The 17,416-nt window shown below is 37.2% G+C and overlaps 1 protein-coding gene across 2 annotated transcripts in view; it reads right to left on the reverse strand.

The window, feature by feature from the left end:
- CAPN7 (calpain 7) overlaps window positions 1–16,839 on the reverse strand; it is a 48,635-nt gene extending 31,796 nt beyond the window's left edge. For both annotated transcript variants that reach the window (XM_045538470.1, XM_045538461.1), the window contains exons 1-6: window positions 16,539–16,839; window positions 12,468–12,576; window positions 8,091–8,248; window positions 6,803–6,870; window positions 4,717–4,917; window positions 1,854–1,940 (exon numbers count right to left, since the gene is read on the reverse strand). In XM_045538470.1, coding sequence (XP_045394426.1) covers window positions 1,854–1,940; window positions 4,717–4,917; window positions 6,803–6,870; window positions 8,091–8,248; window positions 12,468–12,576; window positions 16,539–16,640 — 725 coding nt within the window. In that variant the 5' untranslated portion in view covers window positions 16,641–16,839. The remainder of the gene's footprint in view (window positions 1–1,853; window positions 1,941–4,716; window positions 4,918–6,802; window positions 6,871–8,090; window positions 8,249–12,467; window positions 12,577–16,538) is intronic.
- Window positions 16,840–17,416: the final 577 nt, after the last annotated feature.

Below are 17,416 nucleotides of genomic sequence, written 5' to 3' on the forward strand. Positions count from 1 at the left end.
GTGACAGCTGCCAAGTTCCATGTCTAAATTAAGGGAGTTTATATGGTTTTATATCTTATTTTTCCAGTTATATTGTGATCATTTTCCTATGTTATTAAATTCCTTGAAAACTTGATTGTTCATGGCTACATAATATTCTTTGTATGGACATTCTGTTTTATAAACATTAAAAATATGATTTATCTTAGTTTGTTGCACAAAGATTGAAACTAAGTTTAAATCTCTACTTGGATATATTCAACAACACACTAGAATAAGTGACTCATTCTCAGAATTATAGCAACACTGATGAGTATCTTTTATGTAAATCTTTGAGTACATCTCAAAATACTTCCTCAGAATTGGCTTCCTAAAGCAAAATTATTGGTCCAAGAGGCATAAAAAATTTTAAAGTATTTGAAATGTACAACTAAATTCTATTATCGTGTTATTAAACAAAATAAATAATTATTTCTTTTAGCAGTTAACCCTTAACTCATTTAATCATCACAGTAACACTATGAGGTAGTTTCTATTATTGTCCCTATTTCACAGATGAGGAAACAAACAAATTTAACAACTTGCCCAGTATTGCACAGGATTTAAAACTGGGAAGTTTGGCTCTAGAATGTCCCCTTAATGTATGTGCTATAAAGTTTGTTGGCTACAAAAATTCCTTAGATCCCAGTCAGTAACCAGCATCACATGGTTGCCTGAGTGGAAAAATTATGTTGATAACCTACTGGCTTTCAGACATTTAACTGTTGGACAATCAAGAACAGCAAAACACTAGAAAATGAAACGTAGCCCTTTTGTTCTACATAGAGCCTTTATAGCCTATACATAGTAAGCATTCAACTTTGATGATTTTTTTCTGATAATGAACATAACATGATCACAAAAGTTAACATTCCAAGTCTATCTTCATTTCCACTCTTAAACTCTTTAAAATTTCACTGATAAGCTATGGTACTGTATTAAAATTAAGCTGACAAGTCACATTGTTATCTTTCTTTGCACAAAATTTTCATAAAATAATTGAATACCAGACAGTAACTGATTCAGTCCAACTCACCCAATTTTGCTACCTAGAGATAACCACTGTAAATATTCTGGTGTATTTCTTTATACCATTTTTTCTATGTATCTATAAATACAAGAAAGAAGAATAAAATTTGAATGTTACACGTATAAGGTTTTTTGGTGCCTGCTAAAGAAAAAATGTTCTTTTTTTATCTCCATATTGTGAGTATTTTTTCCTTATTTTTAAAAGATGTATTATTACATTTGGGTAGCATATTTGACTGTATGGATGGATGTGTTATTTAATCATTCCCATACTGCTGGATATTTGTTTCAACAATTTTTTGCTGTAACATGCTTTGATGAATGCTCTTAACATACATCTGACTGAAGACTGATTTCCTCAGGACTAGAAGCTGGGAGTTCTGAACCAAACAATGTTTTCATGAATAACCCTCTCTTAAATTGGGTCTTCTTAGTTAACAATGATACTGTCATTCTACTCCACTTTTCCATTCAATTCCTTTACTGGCTTGTATTTCTGTGGGAGTCAACCACCAACTGGACAAATATTTACTGAGTACTTACTTTGTGCCAGGTGCTGTGCTTGGCACTAAGAGTATGTTAGACAAAAGGAGATCCAAATATACTCATGATTAGGCAAATAACAAAGGTGCTTTTGCTATGTTGCCTCACCTCCTTCCCATAGCCACTCCTCTCTTCCAACCAATTTTTTTTAATGAGAAACTTTAATTTCGAGACTATGAATTAACTGGACTTAGGAGTACTGAAAAAATATGGAAAAATTAAAATCATCTTGGACCCAAAAAACTGCAACTGTGCTTACTTACCAGAAAGGCATTGGATAGGCAAAACGTTCTCTCAGATCAACGTTCATAAAAGGTACATATTCTATACCATTTATTTTTGATGTTGTCCTATAAAACATAAGGAAAAAAAACCTAAAGTAAACATTCCAAGTCTATCTTAATTTCCAATCTTAAACTCTTTAAAATTGCATTGATAAGATATGGTACTGTATTAAAATTAAACTGACAACTCACATTGTTGATATCTTTATTTGCACAAAATTTTCATAAAATAATTGAATACCAGACAATAACTGATTCAGTCCAACTCAGTAGGAGTACTCTTTTAAAACAAACATCCCTCACAACCAAACTCTCATCTCAAGATAGGCCTATTCTAGAGGTAATGTTCTTGACACCAGGACACAAAGTCAATTCTATCCTAAGCCCCAAATCTAAAAAACACGACATTTACAACTAAAAAATATCTTCTTTGTATTTTCCAGTTATGAGAATATGGAATGAGTAGTGAAAGGAGGAAGTGTCATAGATAGATATCAGCTATAGTCTGTTGACAAATTAATGAAATGAGGTTTGTAATAGCTATGTATATTTTCTCCTTGTTTTGTGTATATGTTTGTTTGTACATATTAACTATTTCCTTCTTGTATCTGTTTATTTACAAGAAGTTGTGGGGTAACTTCACAATTTAGTCTTTAATTAATAATATTCAGTGAACTTTAGGACTAATTAATGAACACAGACAGCAACTGATACAATGACTGCTGGGGGTATGTGTACCCTCATTTTAAGGAGATGATGAAAACTTTTCACTTGTATAGGATAGATGCATTTTGCTAGGTGGAAAATGAGAGTTGTTTTGTTGTAGTACAGAATTTCTAATGTATGTAGAAGGGAGCATATGGATGCTGAGTAGCCAAAGTGTTGGACTTTATAAATTTAATGTTTCTCAGCTCCAAAATTACCTTTGTCTTGTTTTGTGTTGTGTTGGTTCATATGCAACTTTTCCTAGGCAAAGGGAGCCAAATTAGTACAATTAAATCTTCAGCAGGAAAAATGATCTCAGATGACTACTACCTAGGAAAGAGCCCTTTCAGTTCAATTTTAGAAAATAAAAAATGAGCACCAACATGACTTACATAGTTCTAACCAGGCTGAACTTCCTCCAGTGTCCAACTTAAGAACAGCCACACTGACTCAGAGATTTATCCTACCTACACTGGTTCAGAAGACCATCAAGGATTTCCACATTATTATGTTTTACATTTTTAATATCTCCTGAGGCTCCTTTCAGAAATACTGAGCTGGCTGGCTAGACCAGGGGTTGGCAAATGTTCAGGACTGGACAACCTGTGGCCTTAAGGTGAAATGTGGCATTCCTGGTCCTTAAGTGCCACGTCTTTTGACTGAATCCAAATTTTACATAATAAACCCTTTTATTAAAAAGGGGTGCAGCAGAGAAAGATGAAGCTTTTCTTGCCTGCTTTGGTGCTTAAAAAAACAATCTTGAAATCAGAAGGCTGTAGGTTCCCCACTGGCTTTACAATGAGGTCTCTGACATATATTCTTCTGGTTTTTTCTGTTTTCTTTTTAGTTTTTTTCAGGCTCTGTCACCCAGGCTGAAATGAAGTGGTATGATCATAGCTCATAGCTCACTGTAACCTCTAACTCTTGGGCTCAAGGGATCCTCTCGCCTCAGCCTCCTGAGTAGCCAGGACTATAGGTACATGCCAGTACATCTGGCCAATTTTTTTTTTTTTTTTATTTCAGCTCTTCATGGGGGTACAAAAGCTCAGCTTATATACATTGTCTGTGACCCACCCATCCCCCTGAGTCAGAGCCTCAAGTGTGTCCATTCTCCAGACAGTGCGCCTGGCACTCACCATGTAGTCATACCTCCATCCTCTCCCCCCACCTCCCACCTCCCGAAGTCAGCACCTTCAAGCATGACCATTCCCCAGACTGTGCGCAACACACTCATCATGTAGGCATACACCCATCCCCTCCCCCCACCCCCGGTCTCAGTCTGATATCCAATTGGTATCCTTTCCCGATGTGCATTTAGGTGATGATCAGGGAAACCAATTTTCTGGTGAGTACATGTGATGCTTGTTTTTCCATTCTTTGGATACTTCACTTAATATAATGGGTTCCAACTCTCTCCAGGAGAACCAAAGAGATGTCGTATCACCGTTATTTCTTATAGCTGAGCAATACTCCATGGTATACATATACCACAGTTTACTAATCCATTCGTGGATTGATGGGCACTTGGGTTGTTTCCACATCTGGCCAATTTTTAAAAAAAAATTTTTTTGTAGAGACAGGTGCTCACTATGTTGCTCAGGCTGGTCTAAAACTCCTGGGCTCAAGCAATCCTCCCACCTGAGTCTCCCAAAGTGCTGGGATTGATTATACATGTGAGCCACCATACCTGGCTTTGTTTTCTTTTTTAAAACAGTTTAAAGAAATGTAAAAATTATTCACAGCTCAAGGTTTCTGTCTGCTGACCCCAGCCTAGACTGCTCTTTCACAGTAACAATATTTTTTCCCCATTAGGGCTCTAGTTACAAAGTTTTATAGATTATGAGTGGTCTATCATAGCTCTATCTTGCTCCCTAACTTTTAGTGCTCAGTTTTGTAGAATACAAGCATTTTCAGAAAAACATAAAATGTTTAGTAAAAATGCTAATACTAAAATATATCAGAACAAATTTTAAATATTTCACATGGTCACATGATGATAAAATGTATAATTACATAGTAGCACAACACAGTATAGCAAAGATCTAAATACAATTCAGCAAAGCTAATGAGAATAAAATCACCTACATTGATTACATTAACAAAATTCTTCATTACAATGAGTTACAAACTGATTTACCTGAGCACTTCTATTTCTTCTGCTGTGTATCTCTGTCCTTGTGCATCACATGACTGTGGACTTATAAATGGCTGAGGTCTTTCAAGGAAGGGATTAGGTCCTAGTGGAAAATGTGCTCTTGTTGGAGGCAGCTTTGGTTTAATATTCGTTGACTTGATTTTACAAAATGGCTTTGTCAAAGGCTCACTCAATGCTTCTGCTCTATAATAGAGAGAGGCACAGAAAAATTCTTCTAGTTTTTCTTCTCACATTTAAGCTTTTTAGGAAACAAAATTTACTCTGAGAACTAGTTAAGGAACATTCCTGATATAAAATCAGTATACAAAATTCTTACATACTAGTCAACACGTCACTACTTAAGGTACTCTCAAAGGTTTTTGCAAACAATATACCAACAACATTAATTGAGCACTTACTGTACATTAGACACTATGCAAAGTAAGAGGTATACCAGAATATATAAAACAATCCTTCCCCTTAAGATGCTCATAGTTCTGTAAGGCAAGATGATCCCATCAAAAACGATAGATGCTAGGATGGAAGTATTACACGCGCATGAATGCACAAGTTACTGATTTAATGACTGGGAAGAGAGGGTGAAATCAGGGAAGGTTGCTCTGAATTGATGCTTGAACTGCAGAGGACTTTACTTGGGGAGTGAGAAAGCATTCTAAAAGAATAGGTATAAATGTGCAGAAGTATGAAACAGCATAGTGAGTTAAGGTAATTTCCAAAGAACCGATGTAGCCCCAGTGAAAAGCGCAAACAAGAGGCAGCAGGAGACAAGAGAAAGACAGAGGTTGGATCATGTAAGGCCTCACATGACATGCAAAGGAATTTTGACTTTGTTCCATCAAAGAACAAGCTAAAAAAACAGAAATTCTTAACCTGAGGTCCATATATGAGCTTCAGGAATCTTGTAAACTCTCTGAAATTACATGCAAAAAAACTTTTATGTACATTTCCCTAGAGAGTGGATCCACAATTTTCAACAGATCCCCAGAGAAGTCCGTGACTAACCTATGCCCTTTTGCTAAGGATGCATTCAAGAATATTTGATGGGTTATCCACATAGGTAATGAAAGTCACCTATGATTCTGTCCGGTGGAAAAAGTCAAGATGGAGACAACCATGTGTCAGGTGCTCGTATCTTCATTAATTTAAGAAAACTAAAGTTAGTAAATCACAGTAATAAAAAGGAAGGATGACTGTCATACCTCAATAAACAAAGAAGGGCTGGGTGTAGTACAGCTATCTAGTCAGAGCCTCAAAAGGAGCTAATTTTATTAATCCATGATATAGGTCTAAATGCAATTTCCACCCTTTTCCTTTGTTTATAACACTCTTTTAAGAGGCATAATTCTCTTGTACAAATCCATTCATTCTGTCAACAAATATCTACTGAACACATATATATGTTAGGCACCGTTAGGTATGTGGTTACTGCATTTATTAATAACAACATAAGATAAAATCCTCTGCCTTCAAAGCTTACAATTTGAGGGTGGGAGTTAGACGGGACACAGACATTAACAACAAATGTAATAAGCTGGTAAATCTCACATACCTTAGAAAGTATTAAGAGCTATGGGAAAGAACACTAGAATAAAGGAAGCAGGATGAAAGTGCTAGGGAAATTCAATTTTAAACAAAACGGGGCAGGCCTCATTGAAAAGTTGACATTTGAGCTAAGAGGTAAAGAAGCTACACACAAGGTATAATTTGGGGCATGTGTATGGCTATAAGCAGGTTCATTATCAATTTTTCTATTTTTAGCAGTAGATCTGAAGGCCATCTGGAAGATCTCTTTGGAAGTCTGTAGTATACAATAGAAGGGAAGTCTTCCATTTCAAATATCATAATGACTTCTGCTCTACACATAGTAAAAACTAAAAACATTTCTTGACTGATCTGTTAACTTCTTGAGGTTAAATCAGGCAGAAGGCAAATTCACTTAGAGGAAGAAAATAGGTTTGTTCTGGATCTCAGATTAAAGATGGAGGTTTGTTACTACGACCTCTGCCACACATTTAGATAAATCTGCTTAATAATAAGTAACACAATACATGCCATGATCAAAACTCACCTATCTAGTGCCTGTCGAGCCAACTGTTTCAGTTTGTTTTGCAGGGTTTTATCAGCGGTTTCATAAGACTTGAGAGAAAGAAAAAGACAGACATTCTAAAGCATAATTATTTTTAAATTTGCTTAATACATATTTCTAAGCAAAAAAATTTATAATGCACATTACACTTCTTGAAACTATGAGAGAATAAACAAGGATGGTCATTTTAGTTTCATTCTTAAAGGCATCATTTAAAATGGTGTTGAAAATTTGTCACTGAGGTAAACTTTAAAACCACTTATTAAGTGTTAACTAGACCACAACTGTTCAACCATGGTGCCACGGAAGGCTGAGTGGGTAGGAACCTCAGAATACGAGCACATACCTGTGGCCTCAGTCACCTACAGAAATCAGACTAGGTGGTTTCTTTGAACAAGAGACCTTCCAAAAAGCCAGCCCGCTGAAAGACAGTGGGAACACCAGCCTTTACTACACCTCATCCTTCTGTCAAATGCACTGCTCTCTTATGCATCAGATGTCCCTTGAAGGTAGAGTCCCAACCAAGACTCCTCAGAGAGCAATAAAAGCTGAATGGATTTTACAATGCAAATTAATAAAGCTCTCCCAAACCACTACCTTACTTTTTAGTGTATAAATAGGAAAAAAAAAAAAAGGTAAGTTTATTCTATACTAATAGATTTGTGATGAATTCTTCCTGCAGTAAGTTAATTTCGGTTATTAAGGTATAAAAAGGTTAAAAAATAGGTCTTATAATTTAAAAAATAATTGCGTAGTGACCCAATGGCATCACCAAAAAATATTTTTGAGACAAGTTCTCGGTTCTGTCACCCAAGCTGCTGGAATGCAGTGGCCAATGACAGCTCACTGCAACCTTGAACACTTGGGTTCAAGGGATCCTCCTGCCTCAGCCTCCCAAGTAGCTGGCACTACATATGCATGCCACCATAATCAGTTAATTTTTAAAATTTTTTGTAGAGACAGGGTCTTGCTATGTTGCCCAAACTGGTCTCAAACTCCTGGCCTCAAACGATCCTTCTGCCTCGGTCTCCGAAAGTGGTGGGATTACAGATGTGAGCCACCGTGTCTGGCCTCAATGCTGTCAAAATTTTAACAAGATGTAAAAACCTATTGTTAACCTTACACTCTTTGTGATTTTTTTACTGAGGAGTAACTTAGTTCCATTTATAATGATAGAATAACTTTTTCTTCAAGAAGTTATTAAGTAAAATTCACTAGTAAAAGAAGACATTCCTTAGCATAATTCCACCAAATTTATAGTTATACATACGGTTTTCAGACAGAGATCCACAGCTTCTGTATATAATTCTATAGCATCTTCAACATTCTCTTTTTCATCTTCATCAAAAGCTTGTGTAACAAGGAAATGGGCACGCTCTAAGTCCAACTGATGTTTTGATTTCAAAGGATCAGCACTCTTTGACTGAACTAGGATGAGAAAAAAAGCATGTATTTAAAGAATATTACCTAAACATACCCAGGGAATAACATACCACATAAATACATTTAAGACATTCTTTACCTATAATCTCTAAACTCTATAATCCTTCATTTAAAAAGCTTAGCAAGGTTAAAAAAATCCTTACAAAAGGACTAATTTCCCCCCTTCTCATTTTAATCTTAAGGCCTAAAAAAAGGGCTACAGTTGTTTAATCACACAATAGACACAAAAGATCAGGAACGTTAAATATGTATTATTTATTAAAAAATTTTTTCCTCTAATTTTTCTCCCTCTACCAGCACTCTCTTTACTTAAACTCCATTATATTTTAAGGTAATTAAAAATATTTTTTTCAGTACAGACAATAAGTGTGTAATATACTAGGTCTTGATGACACAGTTCCAGCTTTTCCTATTCTCCTAGGGCCAGAATAAGTTACCATATATTTTTACTGCTCTTTGAAATAAGTATTTCCATTTGTTTTTAATATAAAGAGCTATAAAAGAACTTATTTCCAGAATATATAAAGATCTCTTAAAACTCAACAATAAAAAGACAACCCAATTAAGAAGTGGGCAAAGGATCTAAATAGACATTTTTCCAAAGAAGATATTCAAAAGGTCAACTGGCACGTGAGAAGATGCTCAACATTAGCCATCAAGAAAATGCAAATCAAACCCATGAGATGCTAGTTTGTACCCCCGAGGATGGCTAAAATAAGACAATAACAGGTGTTGGTGAGGATGTAAAGGAACTGGAACCCTGATACACTGCTGGTGAACTATAAAATGGTATAGCCACTTTGGAAAACAGTTTGGCAGTTTCTTAAAAAATTGAGTCACTTTGGAAAACAGTTTGGCAGTTCCACAAAAAGCTATCCTATAACCCACACATCATTATCCTATAATTCCACTCCTGGGTAGAGTTCCAAGGGAATTGAAAATGTCCACGAAAAACCTGTACACGAATGTTTATAACAGTGTTATTCATAACAGCCAAAAGGTGGAAACAACCCAACTGTCCATCAACTCAAGAATGGACAAACAAAATTTTGGTATATCAATACAATGGAATACTATCCAGTCATAAAAAGGAACGAAGTATCCTACAACACGGATAAATCTTACAATGCTAAGCTCAGTGAAAGAAGCCAGCCAGCAAAAGGCCACGTACTGCATGATTCCATGTTTATGAAATAGTAAGAATAGGGAAATCCATAGAAACAGAAAGCAGATGAGTAGCAGCTAGGGGTCAGAGGAATGGATAAGGAGTTTCTTTTGGGGTGATAAAAATATCCTAAAAATTAGACAGTGGTGATGTTACCAAATTCTGGGAATACACTAAAAACTAATGAATTGTATACAAGGGTGAATTTTATGGTGGGTGGATTTTATGGTATGTGAATTATGTATCACTAAACCTATTATTTAAGAAAAGCTTTACATTTTATTAGTTCCTTAAAGGTATGTGCTAATGTTTTTTTAAACTTTAATCCTCATTAACACCTCTTTGAAATATATACTAATTCCATTCATAAAATGAAGACACTAAAGCTCAAAAATGGTAAAATTATCTAGCCCTGGGTTTCTCAGCCTTGGCATTACTGACATTTTGAGCTGAATAATTCTTTGTTGTGGAGCATTGTCTTGTGTATTATAGAAATTTTAGCTATATCCCTAGTCTCTACCCAACTAGATGCCAGTAGCAAATTCCCCTCCATCCGCAGTATCAAAACCAAAAATCTCTCCAGAAATTATCAAATGTCTCCCAGACGGCAAAATCACTCTCCACTGAGAATTACTGATCTAGTCTAAGGTTTCATAGCTACAAGGGGAAGGGCAGATCTCAACATAAATCTTTTAATTCCAGGTCTTGAGCTCTTTATACTACACTGGTTAATTTCAAACTATATTACCTTTCCCCACCCCAACATTAACTTCTCTCTCAAGTCTCCTGACTGCCAGCAGACTGTCATGTTTTAAAAAATTGGGGTTCTAGGCTAGGTATGGTGGCTCATGCCTGTAATACTAGCACTTTGAGAGGACAAGGCTGGAGGATCACTTGAAGCCAGGGGTGCAAGAACAGCCTGGGTAAAAGTTAGACCTCCTCTATCTCTACAAAATATTTTAAAAAAATTGGCCAGGTGTGGTGGTGTGTACCTGTAACCCTAGTTACCTAGGAGGCTGAGGCAAGAGGATTCTTTGAGCCCAGGAGTTTGAGGTTGCAGTGAGGTATGAGAGTCTCACTCTAGCCTAGGAAACAGAGACCCTGTCTCAGGAAAACAAAGAAAACAAAAAGTTAGGGTTCTAAACAGGATTTTTATTTGAAAAAGGACACTTCTGCTTAAAATAACAATTAAATAAATAAGGAAATCATTTAGTTCTCTACAGATCATACTATGTTTATGGAACAAAATGGGTTAAAACTTGGCAAAATAATTAAGGTATGTTATGCTTTAAAAATCCATTATTTCATTGGCAAGTCTTTATTCTTCAAGAGATGAGGGTTGTCTCATTCTGTGCCCAAATATCACATTTTTAAATATTACCATTTAGAATTTCCCAAAAATCAAATGTAATTTTGTGGGCTTAGCTATATTTAATACACAGTAGGAAGATTTAAAAAAAAAATACTTTAGGAAAAAAATAGGTGATTCTTATTTTTTCCCCAATTGTTATAAGGACTTCAAAGGTTTAAAGAGTAATCCAGTTGGCATAAATGTAATAGCCTACGGCATAAGTGTGATTGAGTGTGTACATATAGAAAGGAAAGATGGAAATATGCCTTTGGCTACTAGAGTTTCTACTCCTGGAATAATATCATCATATAATTTCTCCCTTCTAGAGCACTTCGGTTTAAAATTTAAGTTCTAGAGTGCTTCAGAAAGGGAGTTTCATGAAGTGCAATGTTTACACGTTTATCTCTCCACACATGATTAAAGGCTTCTTGTGGGCACGGACTGTCACTCATCTATCACCCAGTACTTACCATATAGCCCAAACATGCACTCAATAAATGGTTGTTGAAATGAAGGAAAATATCTATGGAAAAAACAGGGAGATCATGGAAGTAAGCATGAAAGATTACTTTCCACACTTCAAAGATAATTTTATTTGAAAACATTATTTATGAAACAAAGTTCCTAGTTATTGGGCAGTTAAATTTAAGACCTTCATTTACTTGGCTGAGAAAATAAAGTTCCTTTGAATTATATGGTATTCTGAATACATGAATCAACATAACTTGGTATCTAGTGAGGCCCCAATAATATAGACAGTCCACTTTTCAATATTTGCAATTTCTGGGCCCGGTGTGAATATAAACTATCTTATTTTAAAGGAATTGTCATAACAAGGAATCCAATGGTCAAATCTACTTTATCCTAATGATGTGCTTATAATTGTTCACATCTATTCAGAATGAATGGTAGAAAGTAGCTCAAAGTCCATCAGAGTAAAGATGGACTCTGCTTGTGGCTTTATTATACAGTAACAGAAAAAGAGGATTAAAAACAGCCTCTAGAAAAACAAACAAATTTCTAAAACAAATGTCAATGGTGATAATTTTCTACCTATGTGAACAGCAGATTTTGACATGAAACCACTTGCCTCTAACCAACAAAACTGTAATCATTACGCCTATGTGTATTTCAATTATAGCACTTGCCACACTATTTACAAAAATAAGTATGAGTTGTTCTAGGTATTTTCTTACATGTCTGTTTTCCAAGGTATGGTTTAAAAAACAGTTTAGCAAAGGTCTGGAGATAGAGGACGCTGACAGAGAAGAGACTGTGAATCTACTGCTGAAGTCTTTAAACACTAATAAAATGACTAAGTGACTAAGAATAGTCACTTAATTTTAGTATCAGCAACGGACATGTGACAGATATTTAAAAAGCAGACTTTAACAGGGCCCTAATCCTAATTTTGCCGATGATAACTTGACTGTAGATAATTCACCAACTCTGTACCTCTAAGGAATTAGGAAATTGGACTATATTATCCCTAAGATTCCTTTTCATAGATGTATTACTTACTTCCATATCATGATTTTTAAAGAGGTGATTGCCAAAGGAGGAATGAGCAGCAACAGAGTGAGAAACAAGATCCAAAGATGAAAATGAAGAGGAGAAACTTGAGGGAAAAGATGTGATGATAGAGAAGGAAAAAAATACAGTGACAAGTTTAGTAGTCCTTTACTAACCTGCTGAATGTAAAGCTTGAACTCTTTCCAGATACTCATTTATTTTTTCTTGAATACGTTCTAGGCTTGATCCTGCCATTTCAGCATAAATTAAGGCTTGTGCAGCTTCCTAAAAATAAAAAAAGAATTCAAGGGAATCCAGTAGATGTACTATAATTTGAATTTTCCTTACCACTTTCTAATTCACTATTGGTTTCCATGAATGACAAAATAAGAATGTCTTTAAGATATTAGCAATTTTTTTCCATAAAGTCAATGAGTTATACTGTATGAAAAACTGAAAAAGTATCTTTTCTTCAGTTTTCAATGCTCTCAATTTTCACATACTTATGAACTCAAGTATAAGGGACTGATTATAAACATTTCTTTTTCTTTTCTTTTCTTTTTTTTTTGAGACAGAGTCTCACTATGTTGCCTGGGCTAGAGTGCCGTGGCGTCAGCCTAGCTCACAGCAACCTCAAACTCTTGGGCTCAAGCGATCCTCCTGCCTCAGCCTCCTGAGTAGCTGGGACTACAGGCATGCACCACCATGCCCGGCTAATTTTTTCTACATATTTTTAGTTGTCCAGCTAATTTCTTTCTATTCTTAGTAGAGACGGGGTCTCGCTCTTGCTCAGGCTGGTCTCGAACTCCTGACCTCGAGCGATCCTCTTACCTCGGCCTCCCAGAGTGTTAGGATTATAGGCGTGAGCCACTGCGCTCAGCCTAAACATTTCTTTAGAATAGTTGTGGTTTACATGTTTTCTATTTTCCTTACACCAGACTAAAAATTATATGTCTTGAAAATGTGAATTGAGTCTTCAAAACATTAAAACATAGTAAACATTAAAATAAAATATCAACAAAAGATTACAAGAAATTATAAAATTAAATATCTCTTGTCACAGTAAAAAGAAAATATTCTTCTCTACAGAAAATACTGGCAAGGGGTGACACATTTTAAGGAAGATTTCAGTTGTATGAAATAAACTTATTTTAATTAAGAAAACCTGATTCTTCTTCCAGTTATTCCGTAACTCCCATAGTCAGTTATGCTAGAGATAGCGAGGAAGAGTTTCCATTCTTCCCATCACCATTCCTGAAAGGTTACCAATGCTACCACCTAGAAAAGCAGAAAGAGGTTTCTCCAAGTAACAGCACTTTCTCTGCAGTAAACCATAAACGTATACTTTATGGGGCCTTACACCTGTTTCCAAAGAAGCCATCTACAGAGCATTACTTTTTAAATCCAGTTATTTGAGCAGCAGTTGTTTTACAGAACTGAACAAAATCAGACAGAGAAGTGCAGTTTCGACTTTAGTCAAAATTCAGCCTAAGGCTGTGGGGTAGAAAACATACACCTTCCTCAGATTCCATAATTCAGATATTTCAGGAGAGAAATATAAATTTACACATAAACATTAAATATTGTATCATATGTACCACCATTAACTAAATGTTACAGCTACACTTAACTTCAGTAAGTTGAATGTTATATATATTATATATGATATATATGCTGCCAGTTCAATATATTATATTACTCCTTCAATATATGTTACCCCTTCTTGCAGGTAATTCTTGATGTTCAAATATTAATAGTTTTGCTTAAAAAATAAAGCTAATTCTTAAAATTGCCGGTATCAATTTTACTCATTTCATTTATATTCAAAAGTAACTAATAGTTAAAAAATTGTTTAAAGAATGGTATCAGGGCAGAAAACACTAAGCTGTCAAAGCTTATATAAATAATTTCTAGAGGTATAAACCACTTTTTGAATTTCTCAAGGATAAAAGTTCTTCCTAAGTGTCATGTATGTAAATCTACAGGAAAACAAGAGACACTGCATAGTAGTTTCTTTTGCTTTAGAAAAGGTCATTTTTATATTAACCTGTTAATAATATTTGTCAAAGTTATTTCATAAAACTAAAACACACAATTTTTCTTTTAAAGAAACAGCAGCTTATAAAATTATCAAAAAAGTCCACAAGGAATAATTCTTAAATGCACCAAAAACCTCTAAAGATCATAAAATAAAGGTAGTGTTAATTTCAAGCTTTACTGATAGTGCATACTTATGGAAAAAATTACTACTGTACAGTATTATCAAAGTCTGACATTCTTTCTAAAAGAAAAGGTGATGATATCATCACACAGCTACCACCACAATTGGCTAGAACTGGAGGGGTGTATTTGCAAATCCTCAGGATTGGAGAGCAGAGAGTGGACAGTGGAAGCCCATATCCTTTGATTTAGCAATTCTGGCCCCACTAATTTATCCAAAAGAAATAACAAGCAAATGTGCAAAGCATTAGTTATAAAGATACTAATTATACCATTACTTACGATGCTGAAAAACCAGAATGAGCCTAAATAGCCAATAATTTGTAAATAAATTATGGTACATCCACATATTGAACTATTAAGCAAAACTATTATTACTAAAAACAGTACAATCCAAGTTTGTTAAAGTGTATACACATATGCATAGAAAAACTGCAAAGATATATAGTTATGCTCCGCATAACAACCTTTCAGTCAATGACAGATGGAATATGCAATGGTGGTCCCTTAAGATTATAATGGAGCTGAAAAATTCCTACTGCCTAGTGCTATTGCAGTACAGTTCAACACTTCACTCATGTGTTTGTGGTGATGATGGTGTAAACAAACCTACTGCACTACCAGTTGTATAAAAGTCTGGCACATGCAATTTATGTACAGTATATAATACCTGATAATAATAATAAACAACTATGTTACTGGTTTATGCATTTATTACACTATACTTTTAATTATTTAGAGTGTACTCCTCTTCTACTTATTAAAAAAAAAGTTAACTGTAAAGCAGCCTCAAGCAGGTCCTTCAGGAGGTATTCCAAAAGAAGACATTGTTCTCACAGGAGATGACAGCTCCATGCCTGTTACTGCTCCTGAAGACTGCCCAGTGGAACAGGATATGGAGATGGAAGACAGTGATACTGTTGATCCTGACCCTGGGTAGACTAATGTGTTTAAGTTTTTAGCAAAAAGTTTAAAAAAAAAAAAAGAAAAAAATTTTTTAAATAGAAAAAGGCTTATAGAATATATAGACAATATTTTTTTGTGCAGCTGTACAATGTGTTTTAAACTGTTATTACAACAAAGTTAAAAAAATTTAGTAAAAAGTTACAGTAAGCTAATGTTAATTCATTATTGAAGAAAAGATGTTTAAATAAATTTAGTGTAGCCGAAGTGTACGGTGTTTATAACGTCTACAATGGTGTACAGTAATGTCCCAGACCTTCGCATTCACTCACCACTCACTGACTCACCCGGGGCAAGTTCCAGGCTGCAAGCTCCATTTATTACAAGTGCCCTATATAGGTGTACCATTTTTATTTTTTATATGTATTTTTACCGTACCTTTTCTGCGTTTAGACATATTCAGATACACAAACACCATTGTGCCAAAATTCCCTACAGTATTCAGTGCAGTTACATGCTGTACTAACAGCATACAGCCTAAAAGCCATAGGCTACAGCACAGTGCCTAGGTGTGTAGTAGGCTACACCACCCAGGTTTGTGTACGTGCACTACGTTGTTCACATACAGACAAAATAGCCTGCCACATTTCTCAGAAAGTATCCTCATTCCTAACAACTGTACATCAAATGATAGGATAAGAGATAATTTTTATTCCATTTTATTTTCCTCAAGGAACACACATTATTTTGATATCCATCACAGACCATTTCCTGGTGGCCATACACCGGAGCCAAGTGACCACAAGGATGGCTACTAACCACCGCTCCATAGGCAGCTCTACGGTGGGCAGCGGCCGGCCCAGACTGCAGCCAGAGAAGCGGCGGCTCCAAAGCCGCTACTAAGCCTCCCTACGGCCGCAGGGGCCCTGGCGGGCGTGGGAAGCGTCCGGCCCCCGCGGCCCGGGTCTCCGCCCCCCGAAGAGGTGGAAGAGGGTTGGGGGGAAGGAGGAGGAGACGAGGGAAGACCGAAGACCAAAGCCAGCGGGCCTGGTCGCCTCGGCACCCAGACCCCGCTGGACTCCGACAGGAGTGATTCCGACAGCAGCGGCGGTTCCCGGCCCTACCTTGTAGTAGAACACAGCCTCAGGGTAGCGGCCCTCGTGGTCGCGCTGCACCGCCAGGCGGGCGAACTGCACGGCGTCCCGCTCCAGCGCCGTCGCGTCCATGGCGCCGCGCCCCCGCGCCGGGGGAGGGAGCGAGGCCCTGACGCAGGACTTCTGCTCACTGACTGCGGCGGCCCAGCAGCCGCGGCGGAGACGCGGGAGCGCCGCGGAAGTTTACTTTCGGCAGCAGAGGGAGGAGAGCTTGCTTTCCCGATTCCGGTCCAGGCCCGCCGTGACGCTGCGCCCCCGTGGCGCAGCGAGCCGAGGCGCCCAGCTTCGCCACGGCCGCGTCCTTGACTCCGCCCCCCGCGCAGGCGCAGTCTGGCCCTCGGGAGTTCCTCAGGTGCTGCTAGGGAGCTGGGGCGGCTGAGGCCCGCGGTGCGCGGACAGTGGGCGGGGCCGACCCGCGGCGGAGGGACGCGGCGCCGCGGCGGTCACGTGCACCGCGGCGCCCAGGATTGGGCGGGCGAGGGCAGGTGCCTGGTCCAAGGTGCGCACGTTTGTTCCGCCTTCGTGGAGGTGGCGGTGCCCGTCGAGGCTGTCGTAGATACTTGCCAGGGAAGGGACCTGCGCCTTACGAGCCTTTCTTCTACAAAGTATAGAGCGTAGGCATAGAGCCAATGAAGAGCACTTCCCGAATCACTTGGACAGATTAAAAAAAAAAATTAGAGACGTAACTTGGGGATATAAGGGTCTTACATTTATTTTCCACAATCTCGATCCTGACCCTATAGCCCCCCAATGCATACCTAAGTAGGTATTGACTTAATTGTCGACAAACAAGGTAATACATTCACTTGTTGCTTATCCTCAGGTTAACTTAATGTTGTTGTAATTAA

This window comes from Lemur catta, chromosome 1 (assembly GCF_020740605.2).
Source record: "Lemur catta isolate mLemCat1 chromosome 1, mLemCat1.pri, whole genome shotgun sequence".
NCBI classification, from domain to species: domain Eukaryota; kingdom Metazoa; phylum Chordata; class Mammalia; order Primates; family Lemuridae; genus Lemur; species Lemur catta.